General features: G+C 38.4%; 2 protein-coding genes across 5 annotated transcripts in view; one reads left to right on the top strand and one right to left on the bottom strand.

The window, feature by feature from the left end:
- The window catches only part of atg7 (ATG7 autophagy related 7 homolog (S. cerevisiae)), a 78,756-nt gene extending 72,906 nt beyond the window's left edge, over positions 1-5,850 (top strand). Inside the window, exon 20 of one of the 2 annotated variants that reach the window (XM_016484603.1) lies at positions 5,480-5,850. In XM_016484603.1, coding sequence (XP_016340089.1) covers positions 5,480-5,512 — 33 coding nt within the window. In that variant the 3' untranslated portion in view covers positions 5,513-5,850. Of the gene's footprint in view, positions 1-189; positions 935-5,479 lie in introns of those variants that run through there. The other variant, XM_016484602.1, reaches the window with a different exon arrangement.
- The window catches only part of vgll4b (vestigial-like family member 4b), a 45,576-nt gene continuing 24,253 nt past the window's right edge, over positions 4,497-25,819 (bottom strand). For 2 of the 3 annotated variants that reach the window (XM_016484606.1, XM_016484605.1), the window contains 4 exons: positions 22,159-22,348; positions 11,255-11,474; positions 10,418-10,541; positions 6,866-9,262 (listed from right to left, as the gene is read on the bottom strand). In XM_016484606.1, the coding sequence (XP_016340092.1) occupies positions 9,018-9,262; positions 10,418-10,541; positions 11,255-11,474; positions 22,159-22,348 (779 nt within the window). In that variant the 3' untranslated portion in view covers positions 6,866-9,017. Of the gene's footprint in view, positions 5,105-6,865; positions 9,263-10,417; positions 10,542-11,254; positions 11,475-22,158; positions 22,349-25,819 lie in introns of those variants that run through there. The other variant, XR_001634118.1, reaches the window with a different exon arrangement.

Raw genomic sequence — 25,819 nt, 5'->3', positions numbered from 1 at the left:
TTTTTTTTTTTTTTTTTTTTTTTTTCCAGCCCTAACCCTGGGTTTCCCATTGACTTTGACTGTTGTCTGAATGTTCTGCTCAAAATCTCATTTTGTGATTTTGTGCTCATGTTAAAGATATGAGCATATGAGTTGTGTAAATAATGACAGGATTTTCATTTCGGGTCGAAGGTTTCCTTTAAATCGTAGTTTTACATCGCCGCAAGGCACACCAGCCTTTTTTTCTCTGTGGTGGGAAGAAAGCTCACTCCGGAAAGAGCGGGACCCTGAAATGGCCCTTCCCTTGATATGTGGGGCAGGAAATGTGTCACAGAGGGAGACAGAGCCAGGATGGAGCGGAGTCAAGCGGGGGCCTCCATCCATCCGAACAACAACAAACCACAGCTGCAGCGCCACCACACCCTGGAGAGACGCTGCGCTGTTTCACTAGCCGCTATTTATGTGAATCTGCCGAGAGAAGGAAGAGTGAGAGAAAGACTCACTAGTTTCACCAAATGTACTTCCTGCCTGATAGTTTCTCTGCTAGTCTGTTCCAGTACAGTATAAAGTATCTTTACAGCAGACATGAGCACTGGGTGTGTGTGTGTGTTTATGGCTGAAGCGAGTGACTCATTGTCCTGAGGGAGTGAGTGTGGAGATGTGTGTAGAAGTGAGTTTTTGAGCAAGCGATGGCAGGACGGCTGGAGGAGGAGTTCAGAGACTAAATTTCCCCTTCCACGTCGGCCAGTAACCTCCGCCCGCACTAACACCACCCATCTGCTGTGTGCAGTCTGCAGAAACATGACGACTTTACACAAACCTACAGGCTACACGCTTGCTCTGTCCCATGTTGTTTTTATGTATGTTAGAGAAAATGTTGTTGTACATAAAATGAACACAGAATAAAAATAGCTCGTTTTAAATGTATCAGATGTGTGCTGCACAGGAAGTGACAATATATAGATTTTTTTTAAGTGGTTTTTTTTTTTTTTTATATGTCTAAATAGTTTTTCTTAAGTTTTGGTTTTCTTAGTTTTTCGTTATTTTGGTACTTCAAATTCAACTCTAACTTAAAATAAACAAATAAAAAATGGCAAGTAATAAAAAAAGTAGTAAAAGTAAACTTTTTAAAATATTTTATTTCAGTTCATGTGTATTTTATTCAAGCAGGTTAATTAAAAACTATTAAAACATTTCTGTTCATTAAAATAAAGCTGAAATAGCATAAAACAAAATATTAAATAAAAAAAAAAACCTAAACTAAAATAATTTAGAAATGTGGCCTTGGCAACTAAATACTTTTAAGTCGAAGCACTAAAATAACTAAGTGGAATTAAAAAATTTAAAAATAAAACTGAAATAATAATTAAATAGTAAAATGTAAAAATTACAAAAAAACAAAACCTAAAAATGTAAAAATTAAAGTGTAAAATGTAAGTATATAATAAAATAAAATATTAACTATTCAACTATAATAGTATATAAATAATATTTGAATAACTCTGATTCAAAGTAATTACATTTATTATTGTTTTTAGTTAATGAAATTAGCCCAGTGTTGAGCTGCTTTTAGGGTACATCTACAGTCCTCTTTAACATTTTGGTAACAGTAAGGTTCAATCGTTAACCACTAAGATTGCACTGGGTGTCTAACAGTGAACAATACAGTACATGTTTTATTTTAAATGACAATACTCTCAAATGTAAATATTAGTTAAGAACATTATAACAAACTATCAGTACTCTACACTCTCAGAAAAAAGGTACAAAAGCTGTTACCGGGGTGGTACCTTTACTACTAATTTACTACTTTGCTACTAATATTTACCATCTAGGTACTAATATGTACACTTTAGGTACAAAGTTGAAAGTTGACCATTTGAAAACAGCTTTTGCACCTTTTTTTTCTGAGAGAGTATAATATTTTACTATATTTACTAGTATATTTATAAATTTAAAATGTTGTTAATTGTTCATAATATATATATATATATATATATATATACACATATTTCATGCATTTCTTTAATGCTTGTTTTCAATACATCAGATATCCCCCAAAAAATGTGTAAAAAAAAATGTGCATCATGTTTTTAAGCTGTAATGGTAACAGGCTGATGAAATTGCAGACTTCATAGAAACCCGATGTAAAATAAGTCTCATACAGCTCTTTTATTTTATGTTATGTTGTGTGTTAGGATTTGTTTTGTGGGCATGTGTTGCAGATCTGTTACTGGAACAGCTGACAGAATGCAGGGTTTCTCTCCCTGGGTCATCCAAATGCATGAACTATCACTTTAAAGAAAAGAACGTTCTCTCGTCATTTACTTATCCATCGTTTGTATAATTTCTTTGGAGCACAAAAGGAGTTTTGAATAATCTACCAGTTGCTCTTTTCTATTCAGTTCCAATGAATGAAGACTGAAGCTTCAAAAAGGGCACAAAAGCAACACAACAGTGTCGTGAATCACTAAGATCGCTTCATATCAATATATCTGGAAATATCCCAGAATGATGGCTGGTGCTGTGAAGCTGTATCTCCTCATTCACTCACCTGTGTGTGTTAAACCTGAGCAGACTTGTTCCTGCTAATCCAGCTCAGTTACAGATCTCTGTTGATAGTAAAATCATTTGGAATATTTCTCTGGTTGTAGTAGTTCAACCAAAGTGCTGTTAGAGTTAACCTGTTTAATCGCTGGTGCTGCTGGAGGTCTGGATCGAGGAGAATGAAAGTGTCTGGTCATCCCGACACGAGTGAATCTCATGCTTACACATGCCGCAGATCAGCTGCTTTGGTCCGAGCCTTGGCTTTATTTCCAAGCAAACCCGTGGACTCAGACTGAGGAGACACAGATGAATATAATCCTAGGAAAAACTCAACTCCGTTAGGAAACAAAGCTGCAGGGACATATCATACAAGAACAACATCTACACGGGAGCATGACATTCCCAAGACTGAACCAAATAAGAAGGTTTCAGTAGGAACTCTGGTGTATTTGAAACACGATTCACTTGTGTTCATGAAGAGAGAAGTCTTTAAGCACAGTAAACTAAACTAAACGGAGCACTGTTGCGTTTCACATCTGATATTCTGAGCTACTGGAAGAGTTGGTCAGTTGTGATTTAGTGAAAAACCCTCCGGCCATCTCAGATCAGGATGAGTTTGTTTCTTCATCAGGTTTGTAGAAATGTAGCATTGCATCAGTGTCTCAGCAATGGATGCTCTGCAGTGAATGGGTGCCGTCAGAATGAGAGCTGATAAAAACATCACAATAATCCACAGCACTCCAGTCCATCAGTGAACATCTGGAGAAGACACAAGCTGAAACAAATCCAGCAGTTTTTAACTAAAACACGAGTCCATAATGTCCAGTGAAAAGTGTTCTGGTGTGAATCAGGAGAGCAATCTGCTCAGATCAAGCAGCGTTTAAACAGCTCTAAACACATATGTGGGTTGCAAATAAATTTGTAAAAGTACATTATTATTATTTTTTGTAGGATATTTCTTGTATTCATTCAATGAATTCAAGATCATAAAAACTGCATTCATAATTATAGAAAGATGAGCAATACATTGAAAATAGTTTTAAAGTTGAGCGTTACCGCAGAGCGTCAGCTTCATGAAAGTGTATCATGTCTCCTGCACTTTTATGAATTTACTTGAAAGTAAATCAGTCATTTGTGTTCAACAATTTTACAAATTTTATACATTATTAATATATTAAGTTATAAAATGTATTAATATATTGTATGATTGTTATTAATGATATGTATATACTGTATATATAAATTAGATATATATTTATATGAGTTTATAAATTGAGTTTAAGTTGCTTATCAGCATGCATATTACTAGCATATTGGCTGTTTATTAGTACTTATGAAGCACATATTAATGTCTTATTCTGCATGATTATATTTTAGATCCCTTAAACCCCCCCGCCCCCTTAAAATAAAGTGTGATCCAAATGTGTGTGAAACAACAGTACATCTTGTACAGCTTGGTAGTTTATTTGTTCATGTAATTTTAATCTTAGGACTTCTGAGCTGAGCTGCTGAAGGCAGAGAGGAACACGGGCTGCAGTGATTCATCTGAAATTGTTGTTATGTAATGACAGCTTTAATAATTACTCCGTGTGCCTGTCGTCAGGTTAATGTGAGCGGGAAATGAAGGTGGTCACTCATCTTCTGCTCTGTTTACATGGACGTTCTGCTCTCAGTAATTACTTCAGAATGAAACGGCTTCATGAAGACAAACACAATCTCCTGTGGGATTCATTCTTAGTTTGGCAGAGTATTCTTTATAGTGTTGATCTGACGCTCTCACACACACACATACTGTATGTATGTATATATATAACCCGAGGGTTTGTTGATGTGTAACATGTATGACATGCGGTCACACGCCCATGAGACGACTCTACAGCACTCATGTAACTGAATGATACACGCTCTACGCTGTTATTAAGATGATTCATGTAATTACAGGCTAAGCAAGTACTGGGTAGTATAAGGTAACTACATGGGTTAAAGTAAGGTTTACGGGTAGGTTCAGGGTACCTAGTTATTGTAGTAACTGTAATAACTACATAGTATGTACATGCAGAACAGGACTGTAAAATAAAGAGCTAACAAACACAAATGATTTAATGTGTCATACATTAGTTTTCTCATTAACGTTACACATGACAGTGTTTCGCTCGTGGCTGAGAGCTCATTCTTGATGAACTTTGATGGGAATTGTATTTCACCACACAGAGACGGCACATGACTCTGCTGTTGTTAAATGTCTGATCTGGGTTTCGTGTTTTATGTAAAAGAGCCACGAGGAGGGTCTTCAGCTGAGATCGTGCATGTTGTAAAGTATCTGAGGGTCAGTAGTTTGTTCGTCGTGTTCACTTCAGCTCGGCGCTTCGGTCCCGTCTCTTTCAGCTCGCTCTTTACAGATACACGTATCTCTCTCCGAGGATTTTGTTTTTTTGACTTGGCGCAGACTTCAAAGTGAGAAGGCCGCTGAAGTTGTTTTTTTGTTCGGCTCTTATTAGCATGTCAATGATGCGGAGCTTTTGACAGCCAGGTGTGCCGTAGAAGAAAGAGGCTCCACACACACACACACACACACACACTCTCTCTCTCTCACACACACACACACCAACCAGTCGCCTCCGTAATCCAAACTCACACACTCATGTCTGGTCTCTTTGTCTTCAAAAGGACGTTTATCTTCAGTCTCAGCGCGAGTTTAGTTTGGTCTTCAAACATGCGTGTTGTGTGGAGGATCAGTGCTTGAAAGGGGCTTTTGCATGTTCAGATGTTCATGTACCAAACCCATCATGAGATGATGATGATGCACACCTGCTGTTCCACTTTAAACATCACGAGAGCAGATCTCTGCAGCCTAAAAGCTGCTACACACTCAGTTTCATTCACTTGTGTTTTTATGAGGTTTTGGTCATTTTATTTGAACAGCTTTGTAATCTCCAGTTCTTCTGTCCTGCAGATCTGGGACATGAGTGATGACGAGAGCATTTGAAGGCCTCTGGACCAAACCGCTGGAGACACCAAATGAAGCTCCTTTAACTGGCTGTGATGTTCCTGTCAGCTCATCTGTTCTCTTGTATTCATTTTCAGACACTGTTAACTGCATACAGTGACCTCACTGCACATGCGTCCTTCGTGCACTTGTTGAAATACTTGTCTTAACAATTCACGTAAAATCTCATTATAGCTGTGTCAGGAAAGATGGCAGAATTAAAGCGATGCAAATAAACCTGCTGTGAACTGCTCTGGTCTAGATATCCAGTCCAGTGTTGTTCTGTCTTAAAGGATAGTTCACCCAAAAATGAAAAAATGAGAAATGTCATAATTGACGCACCCTCATGTTGTTCCAAAACACAAACACACATTGTTCATATTAGAAACACAAAAGTAGTATTTTTTTTCCCCATACTATGGAAGTCGATGGCTACCAGCAACTGTTTGGTTATCAACATTAAGAAACTCATACAGGTTTGCAACAACTTGAGGGCGAGTAAATAAAGACAGATTCTTCATTTTGGGGTGAACTAACCCTTGAAAAGGCCTGTTGTTTTGGAATATCCCTGCCCCTATTTTTTTTGTCTACTGGACAATTTTTGGGAATGAAATCGTCAGCCATCATTGTCAAGGGCGGTTAAATATGGAATATATGCTGACGAAGATCCTTTGTCTTCAGGCATTTTTTAAACTGGCCTAATGTTCATTAAAAGTGTTAGATTATGGCAGGTGTCTGAGCCTTGCGTTCAATGCCAATGCAAACACCTGAACTGAAGAATTGTGTTACGGGTCAGTGTAAACCACAGCACTGAACTCTTGTATTCCCAAGTGAATGTGCTCATCTCTGGTGGACTGTACTGTAGATCCAGTCACTCAGCCATCATCTCTATCATTGCACTGTAACAGTCTAGAAATGTGGTATTGTTTTTTTTGGTTCATTTTTTTTGTGCATTTGTTCACATAATAAAATTATATTCACATAATCCATTCTTTGTAATATTTCCTTGCTTTTGGTCACTTAGGTAAGTGGGTTAATAACAGTAATGGTGCATCCGTGTCCTGAAATCACCATAGAAAGATTACGACTCAAGAGCTTTATTAATGATGTTCATGGTCTCAGGCTTTGTTGTTGGTAATGAGAAAATGAAGCCAACTGAAATGCTATATATCCTGGCACATGCTCAGTGATGATAGTTGCAATTTATTTCATTGGGTTTACAAATTGCAACCGAGTTTTTACTAAAACTCTTATGGAATTACAGTAATTCTGACATTAGAAAATGCTGTTTTACTTGATATTTTCCCAAGAGTAATCACCTGTTTTCACAAAGGATGAATCCTAAGTCTCGGGCTGTGGTTTAAGAGCACTTTATTGTTCATCGAGGCTACTTAAAAGTACAAAACAATGGCCTGCCAAAAGTTTGTTTTATTCCAAGGAGAAACAAGGCCATGAAATGAGGGTATAATACAGATTTACAAATTAAGTACACTCGAGGTGCAGTGAGAAGATTTTTAAATGGTTGGTTTCTTGTCGTCGTTCTCCTGGAAGCGCACATCAAATAGAAAATCGTGTTGCTCAAATCCCAAGCGATGGTACTGGAGTGGAGTAACTCACTCAGACTCGAGTCCGTTTGTTCAATTGTCTCCAGAGACAGTCGAAAGCCTCCGTTCAGAAGTGTGTCGAGACTCAGTAGCCTTCAGAAATAATACACAAGTGGCTATTACACTAACGCAGTGTTTTCATAGAATAACTGTGTTCCTGCACTTTAACCTTAGACAAAACCTACAAACAAAAAAGATCAACTTTTTTCCTCAGAAAAAAAAAAAGCATGATTACAATAAAGGACAAGGGAAAAATTAAATAGCTACATATCATTAACAAATTACTTGTTCCTCAAAAAATACCTACGATTTGTTTTCTCTGTACATTCGTTACGCACAGCGTAATGATGGTCTTATAGTTTCCTATATAAAAACTTTTTTTTGTTGTTTTTAAGTAAGTGATTTACCTACAGCGTGTAGGGTAACGTGTGCCACAAGCAGAAAGTGAGAAAGTGTCCTACCCAGTAAACTGGTCATGAAATGTGTGTGTGACGGAGGATGAAATCCTCGAGGTCTCGTGTAGGATACGACAAGGTTTTGTGGCAAATACATGCAAAAAGAGCAGAGTGTGAAATCTGAGTCGGCGAGTACTTTTGAAGAGCGCGTCGTGTTTGAATTCAGGGCCGATGGAATGTAAGGATGAGCTCATGTATCTGCAGCCTCCTGTCAGTCTCTAGTTAGTAGCTACACTGAACACGGGAGAAAGCACAAGACCTGCATGACGTTCACCTATCGGAGGAATGTGTTGTGTTTCGGTACAGGCGGACCGTTGGAAAACCGGGTCCGTTTCGAAAGCTGAATGCAGAATTAAGAGATGAAGAACGACAACCACACACACGCGAAATTAGCTCGACGTTTTCCGCAAATTGTCAACGCTGCAGTTGACCTGTCCATAGCTGCGAATGCTTTTTTCAGTCATGCAAAGCGACAGCATCCTGTACCACGGATTAATAACATACAAAACCAAACGTTAATATATAGATGGCCTGTCCGGAGGCGGTTTTCTCTCTTGTATCTGGCAGCTACCACAATGAATATTGAATAGAAAATAATAATATGGAGTACAACTGTACCAGCAGTAAGTTTATCTAGGACTGTTACTGACAAAAATAAAATCAAATCTGAAGAAACGGCTAAAAGAATTACGATCGAAATGTCTACACAATAATAGATACCAGCTATTTTAAAAACATGCACTTATAAGCACTAGCTTACCCTTAAACCGTCTACTCTACTAAAACCACAGTGCCTGGGAAAAACCAACCCAAAACCAGAAGAATGCCCACGTCTGCCGCAGTCCAGTTGTGTCAGCGCCGTAGAGAAGCCAGAGCCGAAGCGACCGGAAAAAGGTTCCCTCCCCTAACCAAGGTTTCCTGCGAAAGTGATGTGAACCGCACCACGTGTCACCCTCCAAAACGAACACCCAATCATGTGTATCCAACGCTAAACGGACACCACCTCCATCCATCCATAGTGCAAAATCAGTCCAGGCCTTCCGCTTCAAGTATACACATACAGATTCAGGACACAACCGGGAGAGAGTGTGAAAGACAGAATGCGATCGGTACCATGGAAGAATGGCTTCTGGGTGAAAGGTTTGCATCAGCAGTTTCTTTGGTATCTGAGGCAGATGGTTCGATAGTGTCTGGCTGATTTTTATCTCAAAAAAAAAAAACAAGGTATGGGCATCCCATAACACAACAGCCAAGCCAAAAGTATACTAGCATACTTACAAAAAAAAAAAAGAATCAAAAGGAAAAAAAGCACAACTGAAAGTTGAAGGAGCACCTCCTCGTCGTGCGTTCTTATGTACATAGCTATACATCAGCTCTGCTAAAACATGCATGGTTGCTTTGAGAGTGAAGCGGCTGGAAGAAGACTGGGGTTCGCTGGTCCTCTTTTCAAGACACGAGGGAAGGGGAGTGACTATGGTTGACCATGTGGCCGTTGGGAGAGGAGTCTGGGCTTCCGGAGGAGCTGCCCTTGGCCTTGATCTGCAGCCACGTCTCACCCAGCGCCTTGGCGAAGTGGTCGTCCACCGAGCCGGTGATGGACACCGAGTTTGTGACCGGCTCGGGCTCCTTGTAGTTCTTTCCCAGGCTGCGGCGGAAATGCTCCTCGATAACAGGGTCGCAGGCTGTGTTAGCTGAGACAGAGAAATGCTGCTTAGCACACGGTACGTCAAAGACAAGACCTCTAACAGACAGCTAACACATGGCACTTTCCACAGGTAGGGTACAAAAACTCAAATGTGGGACGTTTGTTTGCTTTTATTCATTTCTATTATTGCCTAGTGAGCAATTCCAGCATCACAGCCACTAAAATGTGAAATGTAACTATTTATCATCAGAAAACTGAACCACCTGTATGTGTGCATGTGTTCATACTAATACCCTGCAGGTAGAGTCCAGACATTGGTGTAAAAAAATAAAATAAAATAAAAATTATTACATCAGGAAAATATGATTTCATTGTTACGGATGTGACAACAGACATTTTGAGAGACAAACACTTTGCAGGAAGTCAATCTGTAACTCATTCTTGTGGTTGATTCAAGAAGGGAGAACATTTCAATATACTTCATATCTACTTATGTTAGCTTTGTACAAAACTTTGATCATTTTTAAGTGAACCTACAGAAGTGGAAGACATCTTTTTTGTATTGAAACCACTTAAATACGGCTGGCAGAATAATCTTCTAGTACTGATGCACACTTCATATATGTGGTGATTGGATAATGCAATTTACTTTAAATGTACAAAATTAGGATTTTTCATAGTTTGACTAACATTTCTCAGTTCTAAGTTTATAGAATATACAAAACATAAATTTTTTTTTAAAAAAAGCTTAAAAAAAAAAAACTACAAACAAATCTGGATCAATTTATTTCCAATAAACAAAAAGATTTGTTGGCCCTTCTTAAACCTTCTGAAATGTAAAACTGGTAATGAGGTGGTTGATCTTGACTACATTACAGTTCAATTATAAGAGCAATTATAAAACTATAAAACCCGAGGAAAAAAAAGATTAGATACACCATACACTAGAAATGGTCTAAATGATGTCACTTCCTGCATGTCACAATTGCTCCATTTCCGGTATCTGTAACAGGATCACACACAAAAGGTGCAAAACATTTCATGTTTACTTAATTTATTGAAGATCTATTTTATTGAATACTAGTTCCCAGTGTAAAGGACGTGGCAGCAGTGTCTTTATTAAGAGATATAATTGGACATAATTTTGTAGCCCATCCATGGACAGTGCCAGCTCTGACCCGGTCACGTTGTTTGTACTTACAGTTGGAGGCTCTGCGGTAGCTTGAAGTCAGGTTGGGTGAGCAGCCGTTGTGAGACACGGTGCAGTGGGTGAGGTTACAGTTACGGTTGTTCGCTGGGGCACATGTGATCACAGAGGGACGATTCTGCACACACAACACACACACACACATATATATATATATATATATGAGCAGTAAAGCAAGTGTCCAAACAAACAGAACTACTGAACAGTGCTTTCAGATACGTCTACACTGTAGAGACCTACGAAGAGTCTAGACTTGCTGTTCATGAGATTAATTAATAAAGTCTTCTGTTCACATCAGTGGATAGTTTAGCTTTTTTCTTAAAAACTGAAATGTAGCTAAACATGGTTTCAGGGCAGTTCTGATTCATACCAAAACAAAACTCGTATTATACATGTTTTCGTGAATAACAAAGATGAACCTTGATTCTAAACATCAATATCAAGACAAAACCAAACATACTTCAGCATTTATTTACGTTTAAAAAAAGGTACAAAGCTTTCTGCTTCTTTTAAAGGGATAAGTTTACCTAAAAATGAAAATTATTTACTCAACCTCATGTTTGGTGACTGACTTTCTTGTGTGGAGCATAAAAGATTTTAATATTTTGAAGAATGTTTGTGACCAAACAGTTCCATTCCCATTGATTTCCATTATATGGACAAAAAACAAATACATAAATAATATATATATATATATATATATATATATATATAGCATATTTTGTGTGTGTGTTCTGTAGAAGTCAGTCAGTCACAGGTTTAAAATGACATGAGGGTGAATACATGATGGCAGTTTTCATTTTGGGGGGAATATGGCGCTGCTGAAGTTACCTGCTGGCGCTCAATGGGGCTGACAGTAGGCGAGATGGCGACAGTGCGGGTGGTGTCCATGTTTTTGGTCAGTGCGAGAGGCTGGTCCATGGCCAGGATGGGCATGTGGGCATACAGGTGACCACCAACGAGACTCATTGGGGAGGCGCCGATGCGCTCTATGGGACTGCGGCTGCGATCCCGGGGGTCCTTGCGGTAGTCCCCATTGGCAGGCTTGCCTCTGCAAGACAAACAAAGGAGGGATTGTACTGAGGCCCAAGTCCAACGGCACAAACAAGCAGAGCTATTAATGCCGCATTCAGCGGGCCTGGCAAGAGCGCACACCTCCCGTGAGTAGCCATGATGACTTGATAAGAAGGGATTGTACGAGTCGATGTTGCTTGCATTCAAACGTTCGTATAGTGTGCTCAACAAACATAGCTATGGCGGCTCCATCATTTCTGTTGTTTTAAAGCAAGCTTTGTTCTACTTCATCAAGACTGTCAAAGCTCGTCTCCAGCTCTGCATTAGCTCTGATCGCTCGTTACAAAAGGCCCTTTCCCACTACTGACCTCCTTTCCTGTTTTTCTTTTCCCCTTTAAAAGAATAGGCACACATGCAAAGCCCAGAAGCGCTATTCCACCCTTCCGGAACGATCGGTCTCCTGTTGCCAACAGAGCGGAGGCCCAGCGAGGGGCCAAGTGCACTATTCAAAAGGCTTCATCTGTGCTTCACAGGAAGAGAACTTAATACCCTTCACTAGGCACACAAGAGAGCTGAACAACAGTACGGGAAGAGCCAGGCAAACTCTAATCAGGTATTCAAAGGAAATGCTTTCAACACAGATTTTGTAACCTCAGTTTGGTGACTGCGGTTCACCTTCGGGGAGGACAAATGCTGTAGATTTTGTTGAGTTTCAGTTGTGTGGGCTGCGATCCTTGAAATCGTCTGTTACTTGGCAACACAACTGGCGAGCGAAGCATCTGCAAGTAACCAGTTACGTCTACCGGAAATTACTGTCCTCACAATAACTAATTGAAAGCTGTAGAGGGAAATCTGTCTTACAGTCACAAACTACTCCTTCACAATCCCTTCCTCCTCAGCGTGATCAGCTTTCACTGTAACACATACGCTGTGTGCACATGGCTAAAGAAGTTGAGGTATCATGTTGGCAGAACCACAGCAGGTCTGAAAGGTTACACCATGTGACGTTAGAAATGTGTCAAACAAAAGAAATGCTGCTCTAAATGTATGTGGCAATCAGTAGGACCGCTTCACGTTATTACATGAGAGAGAAACAACAGCTGAGCAACAATTTACAGCAAACTATATATTGTTACATATGAATTTCACAGTGTCCACATTTACCGAATTTTCACTGCAAAATCCAGTCTTTTCAATAGGAATCCATACTATCAGGAACTTCCCTTTAAATGGTTCCCCATGCAGATTTTGCACAGGATTTTGGACACACAGATTGACTTGTAAACCAAACAGAAAGCTACTTTGTTTGGAAATGACTTCTGTACTTCATACATTGCTACACTATTGACAAGACAAGCTTTGCCTGTGGAATTTTGCCCAAATGTTGTTACTGTGACCGCACATTTACACCACAGTACAAGGACACCAAGTTATGTGTGGTTCGGGCATCATATTATTGGTAGTAAGGTCAGATCTAAGAGGAGCATGATAACATTCAGAAAAACCTGCTGAAAGCCTCTTCAACCAAGATCCTTTGAAAAGAAACCGCAATGAGGCCCTTTCATGAGATCTTTCGGTTCCTGCTATTCCTCTCTGATGTGAGCTAAACGCTCTGGCAATAATCCATCAGTGCTTTCAAGACTCTTGCTCCGAGAAGAAACGCATTTGTCATTCAATTTAGGATTATTAAACTTGGGATTTTGAATAGCGTGACTCTAAATTCATCAATCCACACATAAATGAACACACCACAGTCAAAACGTACTACAGAATCACAAGTACGTAAAACCAGAAATGCTTGACCAGCACACACGGCTCAACATAATGGTAAAATGTGCTGACTTGTAGTTCTGTGAGAGCAACAAGTCTTAGTATTCAAGGAGCGATATTTGTGCCATTAATCAGGATGTGTTATAAGGTATCTAGTAGGGATGTACATCTCCATAATGAGGACGATACGATACGCATCTCGATGCATAGCCAACGATACGATACATTAAAGATAAACATGAAGCAGCTACCGATGTGATGCGATTCTCCCCTATTACGATCCGATTTCGATTCGATTCAACACAACATTTGATGCAATACAACGCAATGGAAAACAATATGATCACTTCTTATGCCTCAAGGCCTGTTAATAAGCCAGGCTTATTTTCAACGATTCATTGTCAAATGATTTGGTTCCATAAAGCAAATTTAACATAGGCCTAGATCAAGCTCTGACTCTCTCACATACTATTATTTGACTTTTTTTTATTTTTATTTTATACAGTTTCTAGCCATGCAGCCTTTCTCTCTGGTTTTATAACAGCTGTACCTTTTATAGTTAGCAGAACAGATAGCAGAACATTAGAACATTACAATCTAAAATCGCTCTTTAAAGAATTAAAATAACTAAATTAAATGTTAAAATCACTGAATTAAAAATGAAAATAAATAATAAAGAAAATGACTATTTTAACTGGTATAAGAAACACACATTAACTCATTTGAGCTTAGTAATTAGTACTACTAGCTAGGGCTGGGTAAAAAAATCTCGATATTAATCGATTCTCATTTTTACGGAACGATATCGATTCTTAAATCCAGTCAGATAGAAAAATAAACTGTAGAGAGGGGCATTTTGCTAAATATATGCACCATATAACATATTCATTATACAGTTTACTGTTCTTCAATGTTTAATTTGTTTGAATAAATCCATCAAGTTGCATTATGTTTATATTAAAAAAACGAATTGAAGTAGAAATATTATGTAATTGTAACTTCATTATTTAAAAAAATTCATTAAGTGTAATTTTAACAAATCAGTCAATTTTAACCTTCAATATTATAGTAATGTAGTACCAATTGACATATATATTTTACAGCATTAGTTGAGATTTTTTTTCCTTGAGAAAATTTGGTATGTACTGTACCTGATATATATCCAAAATAAGTCATATTGAATCAAATCGGTAATCGAATGCTTGTGAATGAGAATCGAATCGTGAAATTTGTGTCAAAACCCAGCCCTACTACTAGCTTATATTTGATTTACCAATTACAATAGTCCCTTTATAGTTACTGCTATCATAAAACATGCTTTCTAACATTTACAGATGAAGAATATACCTGTGACATGTCAGTTATGCACTGAGGAAAACACAACGTCTCAAATGCATTAAGCACAAATGTATTCACTGTTTGCCATGGTGGATCAATTTGATCCATGATCGACATTAAGAGCTGCTTGAGAATAAGCGCACAAATTAGTGAGATTGCGTGAATTTACATAGTCGTTTATGGAACCGCTTTAGCCCCGATTGATTTGTTAGGTTATTTCAAGTAAGGTTTTGAACTTTAGTCCCGCTTTACTGAGCATCTTTTATGAAACAGGCCTCGGGTCTCCGTCGTGTTGTGATTCTTCAGATTCACGCAGCAGCGTGATGAGAGCTAGAACACGCTTGAGAAACAGCTTAGAAAGGAGAAATCAATCTACATATAAAATATTGGTCATTTTCTAAATAATAAAAGTATAGCGCATCCACTGATTATATATAAATAAATCGCTTTTTACAAATGCAAATATGTTAGAAACGATGCATCACGATACAAATGCCGACTTGTAGCTGATGCACACTTTTTTTAAATCGATGCATCGCATCGTTAACTTTTATGCCGATGCACCGGTGTGAATCTGTGAATCTTCCCATTCCTAGTATCTAGTAACTAACTTGATCACCAAGACCATCTTTAAACTATTGCTCTGCCATGACAGTAGTTGGCCTGAAAGAGAAAACTGACTATGGAAGATGTTTATGGTAACACGCCAAAGAAACTCGCTCGAGTGGCATTATTAATTAAATTCAGACATATTTTGTGTAGGGATAAGCATTTATGAAGAATGTTTCAGGCCAAATCAAAACTCACAGCGTTTACATCAGATTTTCTTTATAAACTGGGAGCAAAACGGTGACATACTGAAGGAGCTGCATTTTAGATCACACTGTATAAGACAACGGCAGTACTCTGAAAATAAAACATTTTAACTCATGCAATCTTTCCTTTGCCACTGCTTTTATATGACTTCAATCAGGGCTCCAGTCAAAAAAATGAATAAATAAATAAAAAATTCACTTAAGGAGCCATTGGCTCCTATAAGAAACAAAACTAAGCGCCAAACTATTTTTTGAAGTGCCACAGAATAAACGTGTATTTCTTTTTTAAAACATTTCAGTCATACTGTCATGTATTTATGTCTCCCCCTCCTGTTACATCAGCATTTTAATTAATCTTGTAGATCTCCTGGGAACTAAGGATCACTTCAAGTGGGAACTAAACATATTTTCCAACTTCAGAACTATATACAGTCACAAAGAATTGTTTAATACACAGAGTCTGTGCCAATATCATGGACCAATATGAATATGCAATATAGCGCATATATTTTGCAAAATGCTCCTCTTTATAGTTATTTTTCTAGCTGACTAATGAGCTTATGGACGTGGAATGGTTATTCTGAGGTAAATGCATTGTTACGTAGCATTGCTTTCAAGCAAAAACATCACTCGCAAATTAATATTTTTGGTCACAAACGGTTGTTTTAAATGTGCAGTTTGGAGCCCTGACTTTAATATTTCCCCTTGAAATCGATGTCAACGGTTATCTTTTACGCTGAAAGAGTGCGCAGACTCACTTTAGTCACAGATGCAGGCCAATAAAACGGGGGACATTTTCTCATAATTGCATTTCATAGCCATGCGGCAAAACCTCACGATTCCACCGCAGATCTTGGCAGGAAGATTTCTCTCTTATTTCTCCTTTAAGTCACTGGAAGCTCGCCCACAAAGATACAGGAAACATCTGGGAAAAATCAAGGCGAGGAAGGCAGAACCACGGGACACAAACAGTTCGTTCTTTGGAAATGCACTTCATTTTATCACTAGGAAAGCAGTGAAGACTTGCGTCACTTCTCTTGTTGCCCTTTGACTGAAATTTACAACCAAAAGCCGCACAATGTGGCATCGTGTCAGTTGTGTATTCCAAGTTGTGTTGCGGTAAAAATAGCATCAGGTAACACCAGTAGCTCACAGAGTGCAACCATTTCACGTCATCGAAATAATGGCTCCCCATAGTTAGTGCTGGGCGGTATACCGGTTCCAATATACTGTGATTGTAGTTGTTAAATAAAAATGTAATTCATATCAATTCATGCATCACCTAATTTCATCGTAACATATAGGCCTGGCCTACAGAAAAGAACATTTATGTTTAATCTATCTATAATAGTGTGTTGGTCATACTATACAATGATTTATAGCTTGTCTTTGTTGAATAATACAGAACATAAAGAGCTTTAAAAAATAATTGCATATTAAATCGCAATCGCAATATTGGTAAAAAAAAATCACAATTAGATTATTTTCCAAAATCGTTCAGCCCTAGTTAACACCCGGTCATGCATGACAAAAAAATAACGTCATGTACCATGAAACCGGTATAATTTTGGAAAATATCGTGATATAACTTTTTGGTCATACCGCCATTAGTCCAAAATATGAATAAAACGATGTGAATTTTTTTAAATAACAAATCTTTCATGGGTTTTCTAATACCCAGGGTTCCCTTTAATCGCATGAGATGTTTAACTACGGTTACATTTACATTTCTTAATGAATTCATTAAATTCCCATTTGTAAATCTTAAATGTGGTTACTAAAGCAACTAAAACATTTTGGCACATTGATTGTTTTTGGCTCAGGATTTAAAACAAGCAGCCAAGAAAGGTAAATGGCAGTTTGAGAGTTTGGATCCATGCACACATTGTGTGTAATCACTTGAAAGCGTTTGGCTAATTTCAGACTTCACTGTTTTGACAAATTATAATCCAAACACAAACGAGCCAGTCATGTGTGTTTACATATAAAAGTTAGCAGAAAACCATTATTTCATAAACCCTAACCACGCTGGCACGGCCTTCTCATGACTCTCCTTTTGGCTGGCCATGGATGCATGAGAAAGACGGAGTCTCCGAGTTCCCAGCTGGAACACAGGCTGCCGTGGATTATTCCCTCTGAAATCAGATAGCTTTCCTTACTCACTTCTTACAGGAACACATTCATGAAACCCCTCGACATTAGGTGAAACTAGGGGTGCGTTCACACTTGTAGTTCGGTTCTCTTGGTCCGGACCAAAAAAGAAAGCGATACATTTGGTCCTGGTCCGCTGAGCGTTCACACTGGCATTTATGACAGTGAACCTAAAGATACAGAACCTAAAGTCATAGTGACACGTTCACAACCTGATTGGTTGGGTTGAATGACGTATTTCGCGAAGGAACTCACCGAACACCTCAAACAAAAGCTGTGTTTGACTTAAAGCGGTGCTGTGCAGACAGATCGGTGTGGGACATCAAAGCACCCATTCAGCGATCGGTCTGCTCAGCGCCGCTGTAAGTCGAACACACCTAATGCTGTCTGCTGGACTAAGTGCGCTCATCGCTGCGTGTTCTTATGATTTTATTTTCACCACCTGCGAACTCACGAAGAGCTCATAAAAGGCACTTTACCTCCTCGTTGCTCCACGTGTTCCCTCTGCTCATTTTGTTTTGGATACACCGCTCGTTCCACGTCGTCAAATCATGTCGCATAGCATTGCATCTTGTCATTACTTCCTGTCTTTGGTTCGTTTAGAAGTATTTGGTCCGTGTTGCGTTCATATTTCATTCGAACCGCACCAGAGTTCGTTTGGAAGCGGACCGAGACTAGGGATGCTCCGATCTGCCTTTTTCACCTCCGATACCGATTCCGATACCTAGGGTTCAGTATTGGCCGATACCGATACCAGTGAAGTTTTTTTTCCCCCATTTAAATAAATGTAGAATTTATATATCTCTGTGTGTGGAACTGATAATCATTCTTTCACAATCTACTAAATACAAGTTTGTGTGAACTTTAATGTAAGGACTTAAATATTCATATGTAGCTCACATTAAAGGGATAGGCCTACGTTTTCTACGTGTATTTACCATAGACTGTATAAGGTATTTACGCTTTAAATTTGAAGGAAAACGGCGCATCCGTGCAGCGCGGCTGACACAGAAGAGCCTACGCTGCCTGCGTTCAGAACGGATATTCTCCAAAATGGTGCTACAGTGATGCGAAAAGACACACGACGAATTGTTGAATAAAGTCGTTATTTTTGTTTTCTTCGCGTACAAAAAGCATTCTCGTCGCTTCATAATGTTACGGTTGAACCACTGATGGCAGATGGACTATTCTGACGATGTCTTTCATACTTTTCTGGACCTTGACAGTGCAAGTCAATGGGACAGTCACAAGCCTCCCGGTTTTCATCCAAAATATCTTAAATTGTGTTCCGAAGACGAACGAAGCTTTTACGGGTTTGAAACGACATGGGGGTAAGTGATTAATGACAAAATTTTGCATTTTGAGGTGGAGTAACCCTTTAAGCTATGCTATGGCTTCAGAGCAGAGGTAACACAATATGCACAATCTCGGATTTGGATCGGCTCTCTCTGACCGATACCCGATCTGACAAAAATGGCAGTATCGGAGCCGATACCCGATATGAATATCGGATCGGCGCATCCCTAACCGAGACCCATCTTTTCAGCGGTTCGGATGGCAGCGTTCACACTTACTCAAACGAACTGCACTAACAGAGCAATCGCACCAGGGGTAAGTTTTAATCTAACCAAACATGACAAGTGTCAACACATCCTAGGTGAAATCCTGAAAGCATAGTCTGCTAATGATATTGTTTCCGCTTGTGATCCTGATGCAATTCTGCTGCATTTCTGATATGCAATACTTTAAAAGAAAGCTGGTATTTTCAGTCGTTTAGTACACAAGAGGAACTCTTATTTTGTTGTAGATGTTGATGGGGTGCAGTGTGACTTATTCTGCAGTGGGGCGTCTCCTGTGGGACAGGCCAGAGCAAGCTTCCAGAACGCAGTGGGCAGACCGGATAAGAGGCTCTTTGTTTTCATAGCAGCAGTGAAAATGAGAAAATGGCCCCCACCCTGACACGAAGCCCACTCCACAACAATATGTCTCCCTGAGTTTCCAGTTTTATTAGCCCTACGAGAAGGCTTCATCCAGAGCTCTCTCACTGCTGCTAATGAAGTCTTATCTCTGTGCTTCAAACTGTTTAGTCTGGCACAGACCAGAATGAAACCATACAATAAACTGATGCGTGGACAAACTCCTTACAGATCAAAACAAACGTAACATGAAACATAACTTGTGCACTTCCAGCGAGTGAGGGCCAGAATGCTTAAAATAACTTTCCAGTGCTGGACAAAAGATTATAGTGAGGAGAGACACAGGAAGAGAGATTTCCCAGCCCCCACTCCTTCATGGCCTTCTATAGAGAAACACCCTCATGGAAACCTCAGCCCGTGGTGTCCAGTGTCAGCCGCAAACTCCCAACAAAAACAATCAAGAGCGCCTCATTCACCTCCACCTGAAGAGAATCACATGTCCTGGAGCAATACAGAGACTCATGAACAATTCAATCCTCAGAGTTCAAATGTTAATGTATTCCTACTCTTGAAAAACAAGGAAACATTTGGCAAAAACTTTCCCGAACCTCCAGGCCTGTGTGTATTAAGAGTTAACTTCAGGGAAAAAAAAAAAAAAGAGGGAGAGCAATAAAATGAGGTGTAAAAACATCAACACAAACCAATGACTTTTGTTTCACAAATGCTTCAGCTTTAACTCAAATTTCTAAACTAGAGCTGGGCGATATGGCCAAAGAATTATCACGATTAAATTTGTCATAGCAGTCGATATCGATAATTATCACAATAAATTTCAAATCTTAATTTCTTTCAAGTTTAAAGGCAGATTTTTGCTAAGTGAACGTTGTAGAAACCAGACTGTTAATTGTGGTTTTAAACTACTCTTTATGGTCAGAACTACACGCTTTTGAATTCTTTACACTCATTTTTCCTTAAAATAAATATCTTAATAAAAAAAATAATTTCTTAGTTTCTGCATGTTCTAACGAGTGATATTGTTTCAAATCATGAAGCAGGTTTGAGTTCCTGACTTTGATGATGAGTATTTTCAGCACAGTTTGCAGTGCAGGCTGCAATATTAATAATATTACATTTTCTTGTCTCTTAGAAATGCACATTTGACAGCAGCTTGAGTTTGGATGCAGATGTAAATTTATGTTTATTATCAAAAACAGTAACATCTGTAAGAACCTCGTTTTTATAATGGTGAAATTTAATTATTCTGACTGTTTGAGTTTTATTAAAATTAAGCACTGGTCTTAAATAGTAGCATACATTTAGATCATGATAACCAGAGTTAAAACCTCAATACCATGATAAAAATTAATCTATATGGTTTTTAAGTATTTGTATGAAAAACAGTAGTCTAAAAACATTTAGTATAAATGCACAAACGCTATAGCTTTAATCAGAGAAATGAGTAATTGCTAGAGGTCGACCGATGTATCGGTTTTGCCGTAGTTTTTCTGGGTTGTGTCCTTTGCTGGAGTGGCTGAGAAGATCCGCTGTCATTATTCAGTACTGAAATGCGATTCAACGCAATTTAAATGAGTAGCGCTGTTTCCTTCCACTTTTGGCACATAAACTTTATATCGAACATTTATTGAACTCTTGTTATAGTTTAATCGAGGAAAATTATATTGCGATAATTATTGTTATCGTTTTATCGCCCAGCCCTATTCTAAAGTAATTTAAAGTATTTACAGTATTTAGAAGTATTTATTCGTTTTAAAATGGCAAAAATTCAAAGGTAATGTTTATTCATACTCTAATTATAAATATAATTATATTCTAACTGTTTGTTTTTGCTGAGGTTTACTAATCATTAGTAATTTAATAATTTACTAGTAATTAAAAAAAAAAGTGGGAACTCAACGATACAACTGTTCACATAATCCAATCCACTTGCACTAAACAAAAACTTTATAAAAAAAAAAAAAATGCAGAACTAAAGCACATTTTGTCAACTAGCAAAATGGCAAATGAAGGTGATTTGGCATTAGTCACTTCAGATGAGACGGAGCAAAACAAGTGTTAACTGAGTTTAAGTTGGTGAAAAGGGCAGTTGCTGTAATGAAACTATAATCTGTTCTAGAGCCGTTCAGATCCTGCCAGTGCTGAACGCTGCAGAGTGAAACCTTTCAATTGGCAACAAGCTCTGACAGGTTGCCAAGATGAGGATGAGGATCAAAAAGTGTTTATGTATCCGAGAGTGAGAGCATTACAAAAGTAAATCTGTTCAGTCAAAGTTTTAAAAAACCTGTGCAGTTAAATTTGAGCGCACACAAACGTGACCCTGGCGCACAAAACCAGTCTTAAGTCGCTGGGGTATATTTGTAGCTGTAGCGACTGAACGCCGCTCTTCCAAACGGGGCTGGAATGCGGGGAACGCTCTGCCATGAGGGCACAGCCAAGCGCTGCAAACAGCCCATGTGCTCCGCTCTGCGTGCCGGAATCTCAGGAATTCCAGGCCTCGGTCTTCAGCACATTCCCGGGCATTCCTGACGTTCTTTCTGCAGGAACGTCGCCCGCTCGGCCCTAACTTCAGCAGAGTATGAGGCTTTCTAAAAAGCACCTGATTGACAACTGAACCAGCTTTCAGATTCGGCGGAGACAACACAAGCTGTGAGTGTCTGTCAGCACATCAGATGCATCCGAAACCAGACACGTGATGTTAATTGGTTCCACTTACAACTGTGCGGCAAACAGCCGGCTCATCTTGGCCACATGCTCGCTGTTACAGTCGATGTTGTCGTCTGCTTGGTCCCCGCTGTGTTTCCTCTTGCTGGGGCTGATGGGAGGAGGGCCGGTCCTGTGGTTGCTGACTGCAGAGGACAGGGACATGGCCTGCATTCTGGACTCGCCTCTCAGAGCAGCCTCACCTACAGCAAACACAAGAGAGCTTGCATTAATACGGACAAACACACACCCGGCTTCAGGAGATGCTGCTTTTGTAGGAGACACATTTACTGCATGATTTAGAAATTGATCAAGTCATCATCTGACACACAGCACACTCTTGAGGAAGGCCCGGCTTGTATGAGAGGTTTACACTGATGCAACTCAACAGCAGCTCTGCTGAATTGACAACATGATGAATCGAGTGAGTGAGCAGAGGAGAAAGAATAGACTCCACACACACTCACTGTCTCGAGTTGAGCTTAAAATCAACTACAAAGCTCAAAAGAATACAACAGAACACGAAAGTAAACATATTTGCTACAAACTTGTCTTGTAAACTAAACGTAACATTTAATAAAAATGGCTTCTGATACTTTCTAAATATGTTGTTTAAAAGACAACTGGTCATTCTGCCTAGGGTTGTGCGATATATCTTCTACAAAAATATATCATAATTGTTGTTTAAACGATATATATGCGATTTGACATTTGCGAGTATTTCACAAAAACCAAACAAAAACACACCTAGAGTGCAGACATACACTATGAGATTTAGATTCACATTTAGAGTTCACGCTTTCACTGCGTGCTTTAGTCTATTAAAATTTTCTAAAATATTCAAATATTTAGAATTCCACCAAAATTCAAGGGTGAAAAACGTCCCGTATGACTTTTATGTCTTTATTTATATCATCTGATATAGTTAATGTCACACAGAGTAGTTTTTTTTCTCTAAATATCACAGTTGCAAATGTGACATTGATTTGATGAGCAGTTCAATAAATAAGTTGATATTAATTGGCTTACATTTTAGACACAACAGTTCCTGTATTTGCTCTATTTCGTCAATGAAAATAGTTTTAAACAAAGCCACAGCTGAACTGTTTTGCGTCTCTGAGCAACACAACAGTGTCTTGTTACTGAATCAATCATGCAGTGATTTTAGCGCCTATATAAAAGCATCCAAAAAGCAGCATGTCATGGGACCTTTAAAGTATATTTTCCCTTTTTTCCTCAAATCATTTTAAATATTAGTATTTAGGGATTCACGATATTAGATTTTTGCCGATATCCGATATTTTTCAAATCATTATGGCTGATAACCGATGCCGATACCGATATACATTTCCCTTTGCTTTAAAACAACACCAAGTCTCTCCTGGAAATTATAAATTATTTTTAATTTTGGTTAGTTTTAAGCAAAAACGTATTTGTTAGAACTAATTAAAGTTCTTTTAATGAGAGTACATTGAAAGTCTTGAAAATAACAATAATAAAATCAATCTGCAGTTTTGTTTTGTTTGTTTGTTTTTTTCTTGGACCGATGCAGTTGAAACCTGAAAAGGGTCAAGGGATCATATTAATGAATAAATCTTTATATGTTAAATTAAACAATTTACAAGTGTCATGTTTGTGATTTTTATTCATGTAAGCTATAGCTTCTGACCTTTAAATTAAAACAGACTAGTGATTTTATGACATCAATTACTGCTTTACTTATTCAGAAACACAAGTATCTTAATGATATTTGTGTATTTTACTTTCATTTATTACAAGTAGGCCTACAGTGCCCCCTAAGTAAATAGAAGGCCTTACCGGAGGGGCATTAGGACCCGGGGGAGGCTGTTGTTGATGCTGCTACTGCACATGCTAGTAACTGTTGACTATCGCACACCGGACGCGTCGTTCTGTTACTGCATTGTCAGATTACATGCGGTGATCCAAAACAGTGAATCATTCAGGCAAAAGTTTGCTTCAAGAATGACCACACTGCTGACGTGATCTTATCGCTAGCACACCCTGAGCACATGTGAGCTGTTCATCTTATTGGCACAATTTTTTTCAAATCGGCCGATGCAGATGTTTGCATTTTAAGCCGATAATGTCGTGCATCCCTATTAGTATTCAATGTTTTGTTCTAAAACATCAAAACATGAATTATGCACTTGTAACTGCAGGTTAACTGCATTAATGTCCTGCATTAAACAGTCTGTGTGAAAGCATCTAAATGCCACTTCAGACACCGATTCTGTTCCTCTGCATTGCGGACACAGATTTTGTTAATACTGATTTCATTTGATTGGTAACAGCCCTGTAGTCTCTTACTAGGGGTGCTCCGATTCATCGGCTACCGATCACTATCGGCCGATAATCACGTTGGGATGATTGATGCAAATGTCTTCAAATCACCACATCGCGTCTGTCTATAAGCGAGCCGCACGCTTCACAGTTGACACAGGAATTATCACTTGGCACAGTCGAGGCAGTGTCACAGTCACTAAAGTTTATTAATTGCATTTCTTTTTAATTCTTGCCAGTGTTTAACCATTCAGCGCTTGCGCGCTCTCCTGGGCTCATGCACACTCGCAGCGCACACACAATGCCAGATTCACATTACTCCGGTTGCAGTGCATACGTGGTGCGTATTTTTTCATAACGTAGGAAAAGTAGTTTAAATGTTTTGCCAATTGTTTGAGCAACTTAATATATAAATCTAGAAGTAAATGCAAAAGTAAAAAGCTTTGAATGATGTGTTGCTTATATTTATTGTGTTTAAACATGTCTATGAAAGATTGCATTACTGCACTGTGTAAAAAAAGAATTGCAATGCTGAAAAAGCATTTTCAGTGACAATGTTTGGATTTGAAATCAAACTAATGGATAAATGTTGTGTTTGTGGTAGACAGCCACGGATCAGTAGCGGACTCCTGTGTGAAAGCTGCTTCTCACAAGAGACACCTAAGAGGGGAATTACCCCCATTTTCAAAAATGAAATTCGGCCCTGAATAAACGTCTAAAAATCCTGATTGGAGTATCACTATAAATAGTTATAGTATATAATCCAAAAATAATACTATACACTACAATTCAATGTTTTTTTTAAAGAAATGAATACTTATATTCAACAAGCATGCATTAAATTGATCAAAAGTTACAGCAAAGACATTTATAATATTACAAAAGATTTTTATTTTAAATAAATGCTGTTATTTTGAACTTTCTATTCGTTAATGAATCCTAAAGAAAAGTATATCGTAGTTTCATCAACATTTTTAAGCAGCAAAACCAGACTGATAATAAAAATGAATGTTTCTTGAGCAGCAAATCAGCATATTGAAAGATATTAGAAGATTTCAGAAGAACCATGTGACACCGAAGACTGGAGAAATGATGCTGAAAATTGCTGAAAAAATTAAATTTATAATAGTGGTTTTAAATTGTAAAAATATTTCACAATATTACTATTATACTTTATTTTTGATCAAATAAATGCAGCCTTGGTGAGCATAAGCTCATAAGGTGAGCTTCTTTCAATGGTTATAAATTATAAAAAGAAGGCTTTAAAAAGATCGGTATCGGTGATATCAGTGCTTTCTGTGATCGGCAAACGGCCTCAAAAACCCTGATCGGAGCACCCCTATCTCTTACTATTTGAATTTGATAAAAATTAA

Source organism: Sinocyclocheilus anshuiensis, unplaced genomic scaffold (genome assembly GCF_001515605.1).
Source record: "Sinocyclocheilus anshuiensis isolate Anshui unplaced genomic scaffold, SAMN03320099.WGS_v1.1 scaffold1805, whole genome shotgun sequence".
NCBI classification, from domain to species: domain Eukaryota; kingdom Metazoa; phylum Chordata; class Actinopteri; order Cypriniformes; family Cyprinidae; genus Sinocyclocheilus; species Sinocyclocheilus anshuiensis.
The sequence above is the reverse complement of the archived record's forward strand: the minus strand, read 5'-3'. Positions and strand labels throughout refer to the sequence as shown.